This window comes from Pezoporus flaviventris, unplaced genomic scaffold (genome assembly GCF_033815535.1).
Source record: "Pezoporus flaviventris isolate CSIRO_AGI_PZ_B2104156 unplaced genomic scaffold, CSIRO_AGI_Pfla_v1 ptg000213l, whole genome shotgun sequence".
Lineage (NCBI taxonomy): Eukaryota > Metazoa > Chordata > Aves > Psittaciformes > Psittacidae > Pezoporus > Pezoporus flaviventris.
In genome coordinates, this window is record NW_026892761.1 from 11,947,225 (window position 1) to 11,956,874 (window position 9,650).

General features: G+C 42.7%; 1 protein-coding gene across 2 annotated transcripts in view; it reads left to right on the forward strand.

The window, feature by feature from the left end:
- The window catches only part of LOC133262587 (ubiquinol-cytochrome-c reductase complex assembly factor 1), a 38,726-nt gene extending 34,420 nt beyond the window's left edge, over positions 1-4,306 (forward strand). For both annotated transcript variants that reach the window (XM_061441897.1, XM_061441898.1), the window contains exons 9-10: positions 1,198-1,311; positions 3,960-4,306. In XM_061441897.1, the coding sequence (XP_061297881.1) occupies positions 1,198-1,311; positions 3,960-4,094 (249 nt within the window). In that variant the 3' untranslated portion in view covers positions 4,095-4,306. The remainder of the gene's footprint in view (positions 1-1,197; positions 1,312-3,959) is intronic.
- Positions 4,307-9,650: the final 5,344 nt, after the last annotated feature.

Below are 9,650 nucleotides of genomic sequence, written 5' to 3' on the forward strand. Positions count from 1 at the left end.
AAGAAAGCAAGCTCATGACAAATTGATTTAAATAGTGGGACATGGAAAGAAGGATGTTCTTTATACTGCTTCACTGTCACTGCTTGACCATCAGTAGATCATTTCCTCCCTCTGAATCCTGTTGATCTCAGCTATGCTTTCAAAGCAAAGAGAGTATTTACAGCGAGTCTCTAAGAGAGGGTATTTTTAGGAAGCATCTCATAATATGGGAGGCAAAACCACCATTGTGACAAGTGTCTGCAGAGCTTTCAAGAAGATAATACATCATCTCTTTTAGTAGTTATTTATTTCTCTTGTGAGTGTTGCTCTTCAGATGGTCTTATTCACATGTGAAATTATTTTTATTGCTTGCATTATTAGTATCTTATAAACTTTGTAGAGTCGTGGATAGTGTAATGGATGCAAGTCTTTAGTTTTAAGCATAGCCAAGATTTGTCTGCCTGTGTCTGTCATCTTTTCTCTTTTTGTTGACACTCTTTGGATAAAAAATGTCTAATTAAAGAAATGTTGACAGTTTTTATTTTTAACTGAACGTTTAAAATCCTCTCTCGCTTTGGCAAATGTGTCAGCAAAAGAGTGGATAGATGAGACTATGGTGATAACACCACATAACCTAAAAAGACAGTAAAAGTGGGAGGGAATTTAGACAAAAAGTGCTCATGGGTGTGATTCTTGTATAAGCCAAATTTAATACTAGATTTAACTGGAAAAGTCTAGGTAGTTCTTGACCTGGAGGGCTTCTTTCTCATGTAGAATGCAAAATAGAAAAGCAAGGCAAAATAGCTAAGTCCTGAGTATGTTTCTGTGTCCTTCAGTTTTTCTTTTCCAAGTGCCATGATCTTCACCCAGTTCTGTGAGGTGGTGCTGTCTGCTCTGTAAGCCCAAAATTGTTAAGGTTAAGTTTTCATGACATAGAAATGTACATTAGAAAAATACACTAGGAGTACCCTGGCCCAGTTTGTTTTCCAAATTAACTTGCCAGAATATCTGTTACAGGCTGCTCTGTAAATTAATTTAAGGCTGGGATTGCTCTTCCTTTCTGGGAATGAGTGATGTTGATGCCTTTTCATATGTACAGCCCATAGCAGCTGTGGGCTTCGGGACAACTAATATTGTCAGTTGCCAAGTAGAGTAATGGGGTTGTCTTGTGTTGCCTCTTCACATGCAGTTTTTAATCTCCCTCCATGTTTTCTTTAGGGAATCTTGTCTGATGATCATGTTCTGGCAGCAGCTCTTTGGAGAAACCTCTTTAACAAGAACTGTGAGGACCCTCGGCATCTGGAGTTGCTTGTAGAGTACGTGCGCAAACAGGTACGCTGCAGTTCACAGTGCAACTTCTCTACATTCTCCTGGTTAGAATATTAACTATTTTTATTGCTTGCATACTGTGTAGCTCAGTTCTCATAACTGATCTTTATATTCAGTGATTATTTTTAAGGAGAAAAAATATAAAAATACAAAACCAGGCTGATATTTATTGCATTTTGATGAAAAACGTCTGCAGAGAAATACAGGGAATATTAAAAGCAATCTTGCTTATATTTTTCTGGACTTGTGCTGTGGAGGGTTTGACAAAATATGTCAGAAATGGGCTGCAACTTGCAGAGTTATAATTGATGTTGCAGAGTTGGGATCCTCTTCATAATGAAATGGCATGCAGAGTTTGAAAGACTTCTGATGATATTTGTGGGAAATAAGTAAAAGAGGTTTTGTTTTCCAGAGTTATTACCTGGAAGAATCTCTACCAAGTAGTGTTTGACCTCTCAACCCTTGGGAGGTTTGTGAACCAGGTTTCTAGGAAATGTGGTAGGAGTGGGTACCAAGTAGGTACCAAAGACAGAAAAGGGCTGAGAGAGGTTCTGGAGGAAGAGTGTAGGCTGTTGGACAGGGGAATGAAGACCAGAACCTTCACACGAATGTTCTCTTTAGTGTTTCCAATGCTATATTCAGATAGAGATTTGAAAAGAAAATATTTCAGTGTGTGTCTGAGAAAATGGTATGGGAAGTAAAGGGTTGAACTTCGTAAGGGATGCTTTTGGAATGCCAGAGGGCTTCTCAGGAGGTTCAGTCAACATAATGCTTAAGGTTGCTGATGGTTAACATCAGTGAGGTGAAGGAAAGTTTAAAAGTGAAGATTGGCAGGGAGCAAACGTAAAATTGTGTACTTTAGGACAGTTTGCTGCCAAATGGGAATTTCTTGCACTTCTGTACGGGCAAACAAAGAATAGGACAGAAGCTGTCAGAAGTTCAGTAGGAAACAGTGATCATGCACGTGAATGTGGCACACTGGGGAAGAATCAGCACTGCTTCTTGTGAATACAGATCATTCCTGTAGACAACTCTAAAGTGGTGCACTTCAGAAAAACATTCCCAGCTTTATGTATATATTGATGAGCTGTGAACTGTCTGTTACCACACAGGAATGAGTCCTTGAGATTGCAATTATCAAAATGTCAGCACAGCACTCTGTAGTGTTTAAAAAAAAGAAGTGAAGCAAATGCTCAGAATTACTTAGAAAGGAATAGAGAGTAAAATAGTGTTTTCATGCCACTTCTTAAATGATCAGATAGTACCCTTGTAATCTTGAATAATGTGTATGGATTGGGTTCTGACCATGAAAACTGAGATGAGGAAGGCTAAGAGAAGAGCAGTAAGGAGGACATGAAATAGCTTCTCCATTAGCAGTGAATAGGATTCCCTGCCTAAAAAACAGCTGAGGAAGAATATGAGCCAGCTTTGGGAACTCTTGAAGGCATGTGAAAGGTGAGCAAGGAAAGGCTGTTTACTGATACAGGAATGTAGAGACATAACATTGCCATGGGTTATTTGGAATGCTCCAGTGGCATGTGGGTTCCAAAGCCACTGGCAAGGGCTATGGAAGATTAACCTGTACACAGCTATTAAATCCACAACAACCACTTCAGGCTCAAAATTCCTGAACTAACAGATTTTGAGAGGAAGGACAAATAAACAAGGAGAATAACATTGTATGCATGAATTGTACTTAACTGGGGAATCTGATGACTGTCCGAAACAGGATATAGTGCTTAGGTGGCTATTTGGTCTGACCCGCTGTGACCATCAGTGTATTCCTTCCTCTGTTGAGAAACTCCTTGTCAGATTATCTTTGGTTCCCAGTCAGCATTGTGTACCAGGTCTTTCCCATAGCTTCTTGCTGAACCTGTCTTCAACAGCAGCTATTAGGGGTTACCAGAGAAGACTATAGTAACAGGGCAAGCATCTGTACTTGGAGGGTCAGCTCTCCTGGCAACCAGTGTTCACAGACTTCCTGAGCCAGAGATGGTGGTTTTATCATTTACTATCTCTCAATGGACTTCCTCTCCTTTCCCCCTTTACAGTGTCCTGTGGCAGTAAGTTAACCCTGTGTTGTGTGACAAGAGGGGTCTCTTTATTTTGTTTACATTGCACCTTGAAATTTAATTTGATCCCAGGTATTTCTTGTATTGCAAGAATGAGCATTCATTCCATGTTCCCTCCACCTCTTGGGCTTTCATATTACAAATCTCAAGCGTTCCCTGCTGGTCAGGCTTCTTTTTTTCTATCATGCAAAGCCTCAGTCTGTGTGAAACCACTTCTATAAGAGCACTCCAGGTAGATGATGGTACTATCAGTGTGTCACCTGAATTAAGTGCTGGGGAGATAAAATGACTCATGTTAGCTTTGAGTGGCTTCTCTTTGTCCTGTTGCCAAACTTTCAGAAGAAGCATTAGGTAAGGTATTAGTGGAAGACCTTACGCAGTTAACTCAAGTGGATCTGCAGATGCTTATCTCAGCCTTTCCCTAACTCTTAAGACTGAAATATATTAAATTATCTTTTCAGGTCTCACACAAATGACAAAGCATGTTAAAATCTCCTTTTTGTGCTTCATTTCTGGAGCCTGTTTGTGTAGCACTTAAGGGGTGATGGGGCATCTTGCACTAACTCCTTGTCCTTGCAGGTGCAGCACCTGGATGCGCTGAGCGGGGAGGACCTGCTGCTGACGGGTGAGGTGAGCTGGCGGCCACTTGTGGAGAGCAACGCCCGCAGCATCCTCAAGCCCCTTTCCCCTGTTTACAATGATGAAGGACTCTGAGTGCCTGACATCGCTATCAGATTGTCAGATCAGCTTGGGAAGCATGCTTGAAATGGGACTGGGCTGAGGCTGTGGAGTCAGGAGGAAAATCTGCTGTTGGAAAAGCAGTATTTAATTAGATATCCTACCCATGGTGCCTCAGTACCAGACCGGACAGCCATGCTTTTCTGACTGTTCACCTGCAAATAAATGCTAGTTCATTTGAGAACCTCTGTCCGTTTTATGGCACTGAGTGGTCCTTGCTGACAAACTGAAAGACCTGCCTTCTGTCTTTAGGAAACCAGGTATTTTACCATGACTTAGAATTATCTTAAGAAGACATTTCTGTCTTCTTTAAGAAGACAGTTCTGTCCTTTGCCATGTTTGGAAGCTGCTACCTAGAGGCACAATAGTGTTCCTCTGCTCACTGAATGGTTGTGAATGCAAGTCTGAGCTTTGCATATTAGATTTTAATGTATTTTAAAACCCTGATATCAAGATGGAGTGTTCCATTTTTGCTTTAGTGGAGTTAAGAGTTGCTTTAAAAGATTCTGAGTGGTTTTCTGTGAAAACCCTTTTTAGGAACTCTCTGCTGTGTTGCACAAGGGTAGGAGGATGCAAAGAATAATGCACAGTCCTGGTAATCCTCTGTGACTCCAGCCATCTTAATGAGAATAAAATCCAAACCGGGGCTGAGCTGTCACTAAAAAGCTCCTTAGAGTAATTGGTATTTCAGTCTGCCTTGCTGATATTTCCATATTCTTTTTAGAGTTGTGGTCTACGAATTTCTTTATGAAAAGAACATGCCTGGTTTTGTCCATGGTTCTCAATGGGACAGGACTATGATATCTTCCATCCCAAGTCTGGTCCAGAGAGTTTTAGCAAGACCTATCAACCCCAGTTGATCTGGCTGTGCAGGCAGCTTATGCCAGCATAGTAATTATAGGAGCAAGAGCTCCAATGATGAAATGGGCAGGGGCTGAGGTGTGCTGAGTAGGTGGATGGTTTACCAGGCTACTTCCAGGTCAGGGACAAAAGTTTTCATTTCTCTCCTCTCTAAACCCCTAGTCAATAATAAATGTCACTCTGGGTAAAACTGATGTGTGTGTGTTTTCTATGTGCACTTCTGATAAGCCCTATAATATCAGGACTTATCCCTAATAAAACTATTAAACAAAAGTCCAAGGTGATAATCCTCAATTTGTGAAATTAATCCTTAGTTTGTGATTCCGTAATGTGGTGAAAGCATGACTGTGCCTGGCTGTGACTGTTCTTCCTTCTGAAGCTGCTTGCTTCATATTGTGTGTTTTGGGGAATATCTGACATCCCTTCTCTGTACAAAAAGCAGTGGGATGCAGAATACAGGCTCCCAAACACTGCCTTGCATTTTTTGTTTTTTTTTTAAATCTTCTCTTAGGGAGCCTTCTGTGTATAAAAAAGGCATTTTGTTCCCTTCTTTTTTTTTCCAAGGCGAACTTCCTCAGTTTAACTTGTTATAAAATGAGTCATGTAAAGAAACCCTCTCTGTGTGAGGTGTATCCCTTCTCTGTGAAAACATTACAGACCAAACAACTTGCTTGCAGTTTATTTAAGATGCTTTTGTTGAAAGCTGAGCTAAGCAGAGAAACTTCTTATGTGTGAAGTATTATACAGTGTGTGTGAGATAATAACACCTTGTAATTCATTACAGCTGGGTTGTATTTACATAAAAGAAGGCTGAGCTGTGTAGGAATTTGCTGATTAATTTATTTTTAATGAGAGTGAAGTATACCAAGTACCAAAATAAACTTTACTTTGTGTATCTTACTGCTCCTGAAATAGGTGGAAAAATTAATGGTAGATATTTTGGCTCAAAGCTACATACATTAATTCATATACAAAACAGTTATTTAAACTTTAACCCCTTTCCTGCTATGTAATTTAAACCTGGAGTTGTTATCCATGCCATGGGAATGCAGGGAGTCCACCACCATCCAACCTGTTGCTGTGTGCAGGTCAGTGGTTGTGTCATATCTGTGGTGCTGATGCTGTGAAGTCAGCACGCTGGGAGAATTGGTGGCACCACTAGTCTGGATATGACAGTCCCATTGTACTATGAATATGGGACAGCCACATGGTCAAAATGGAGCCCTTTCCTATGTTTATGAGCAGGAGGCTCCAGAAATCATGGTGCCAGATTGACATCTGCTTTTGCCCTTTTTATTAATCTGAGAATAAAGACCTATAATCATGGCTCTGCTTGTTCCATGAAATGCCTTCAACCACCCCACAGTGACAGAGCTGAGCCAGCAGTCGGGATGTGTTTTGGACAGAAATGTGTGGGGCCTGTTAAAAGAATAAGGCAGAAACTGTCCATGAATTAAAACAGTAATCTGTTAAGAGAGGAAAAATACACTGGAGACTACTTAGGGCAAGGGAGGACTTTGCTTCCCAGCCATTAGTTACCTGGAAACAGGATTTGGATGTAGAATATGACCCCCCTTACCCTTGAGAGGTGTGTGCCAATAGGCTCAGAACATGCCATTACCAATATCTTTATATAGGACATCTTTACAACCAGAATTTAGAGTCCTTGAGAGACGATACATTTCCAGTAGCAAAATGTGCACCTTGCAAGCAGCAATGATTTCCTGTTAAAAGTGATTGCTGCATACAGCACTGCTCCCACTGCGGCAGAGCACAGGAGTGTTTAACCAAACATTGCAGAGCCCACCTTTACCTGTGTTCAAGGTTTTACAGAAAGAATGACTGAAGGTGTGTTTGTTATGGTCAGTTTTGTGTTTATGCTCCTGGCGTTCCTGAAAACAGTCTTGGAGCATCAGTTTGGGAACTCTTACTGTATTTTGTGTGAATATATGCAGTAAGGAGCCATGGTGAGCACTTTATCATGCAGCCTGGTCTCCTATCTCACATGTGGAAATTGGACATTGCTTTATGATTCCAAAGGGCTTGCTCCCCCAACTTTCCCAGGTGTCTTAAAAACAAGAGACATGAGCCTCTGGGAAGCACCCATTATTTCAGCTAGATCTTGGCTTTCTTGTGTCTGTGAGCAGAAAAGAAGGGTCAGTGCTCAATGTCTTCCCTTCCTTCTCTGCTGTCTTGCACCAGAGGGAGAGTAGATGTTAGATTTTTCCCACAGGGTCAAACTTGGGAAGTCTCTTGCTTCAGACTGATGTTCTGAGACATTTGGAGGCTGGGAGGAGTCATCTGATCCCCTTCAATGCCTACAGTGTATTTTAGGTAGTTAAATGTCTTTCTGTGTCATCTCTGCTTGGGTGTTCACACTGCCTTTTGGTATTTATATCTAATGTGTTTCTCCTGCTTCTTCAAACAGCTGAAGTGCTAAGAGCACAGGCATTCACAATGAGCTTCACGTTTTCTGTACTGTCCAGGTGCATAAGCCCTATTAAAGTGCTGTTACCACTTCCCACATTTCTGCCTCCCACCCTCACCTTCCACAAAGTGAAGTTTTTAGTCATGCTTCCGCCACACCAAGCCCTCAGGTCAGAACTGCTACTCCTGACATAGCAGTTGGACTTGACCACTGACCTGCCTTGCTTGCCCTGCCTTTGGCTGGCAAATAAGGTAAACAGAAACTGGAGGCTGAGGAAGAGCAATTTTCCAACCAGAGCTTTAAATGGACTAGAGTGAATGAAGAATAGCAAAGCTGTGGGAGGAGAAGCATCATCTGGAAGGGGATGGTGACTGGTTCTGCAGTCATTGTCCCTGTGATGTATGCCACTGCATGACACCCCTGAGGAGCAGTGGGAGCCATACCATGACTCGCTGTGACCTACTCATGTTTTTCCATTTGCCTGCTTCCAAAAGCCTGCAGAGGGGGTCTTTTAGAAATTCAGATCAACATAGACCTACTGCAGGCAACTTCTAGCTTTTCTGTTGTACCAGCTTAATCTTGCAGAAGTGGTCTCCATCCAGAGATGTGCTGAAGTACTGCCTGGGCATTTGGAGGAATTTGCTGATCCCCTCTACAGCTGCGCTGAGCAATTGGTTGCCCATCTTGAGCTCCAAAACTGGACTGTGTGTGTTTCCTTCCAGGAAGATGAAAATACCAGTGTTGGGAGTCTTAAATGTTTGTTAACACCTGGAAATTACTGAGTGTCTTTCTAACTCTTCTGCCTATAGAGTTGTGCCATGAATACATTTGTTGTGATGTTCTCCAGCTTTTCAGGCCCCAGTGCAGGTGTTTGTGGTTTTAACCTAGTACATGGGGAGGTAGGGTAGGGGTTTATGATGCTGGTGGCAGCTAATTTCTTAGTAGATATTCTGCTGTATAAGCTCCTGCCCTTCCCATCTGCCTCTTCACATTTGCCCCCCTTTGTCTCACCTCTGTTGTCTTCTTGTATAATAAATAAACTCTAATTGAGACTTTTTTTTTTTTTCCACAAGACCCTGTGCTGAATTTGTGCCCTGTGCTTCCTGCTGAACAGTGCTGCATCAAGCTTGACTTTGGTGTCTGAAGGCTTGGTTAACACCTCTCCCAGGAGCATGGGTGATGGTACTCCTACCACTCTGCAGCATGCCTTGGGGAGCAATATCACCATCTTTTGGGCATATTGTGTCTGCACAGCCTGGCCCACAGCACTGCTTGTCTTTTTGTGAAGGTCTGAGAAGTCAAGGAGAGGGCAGAAGCTTACACAGGAATCTGGGAAAGTTGGCAAGAACATAGCAAAGACCCTGAGGCTCCTCATGAGTGAATGGGGGGCTCTGCTGCTTAGGCAGTTGTGCTGGGCTTGTGAAGTATCCCTCTCTTCTCTGCCTGCAAAAGGAGAGTCACCTGCTGGTGCTGGGGGCTGCCTGGCCTCCTGCACTGTGATGGGGCAGTTGCATATTAATATCTATATTGATTCTTCTCAGACTCCTCTGGTGAGCTTTTTATAACTGCTGCCCTTTCTTCAGGTGTTTAGGGCTGTCCTGTGCATCCTCCATGTGTTATTCCTGAAGTTGCTGAACATGTTAAGGGAGTACTTGTTTTGCTTACAGTCATTCAACCTGCCTAACAGCTTGCTCTGCTCATTTGTGGGACAGAAGAGATGTTTGGGCCTCTTCCTTCCACTGGGAATGCAGAGCAGGAGCTCACGCTAGCATGATTCCCCCTTCTGCTGTTACATTTCAGTGGCTGCTCCAGCTAGGATGTGCTGGGAGCCGACAGGGAGTTTAGGACAAATTGCAGTGGATATTCTTGAGGGATGTGGGGCACACTAGTGTAAACAATTTCCTGCATGCAAGTGCAGGAACCAGGAATCTTGACTGTCCTGTTCTTGTCTTGTGCAGGTATGTTCATGTAGGAGGACCCCACAATATGTTGCTGAGACTGGATCCTGGTGGTGGTGGTGTGCTGCTGCAGCTCTTCCAGGAGGTAATAGCTCCTTCATACGTACTTAGGAAGCAAGGAGTCTTGCACATGCAAAGCCTTCATTAATGAGTACCTGACCGACAGAGAGTGAGCTGAGCTCCTTCATTCCTCATCCCACCTCCAGCCTTCTGGGCTGCTCCACATCCTGTCAAAGCCAGGTATCATATTAGGATATTCTCATCCCACATCCCTCTCTTCATGCC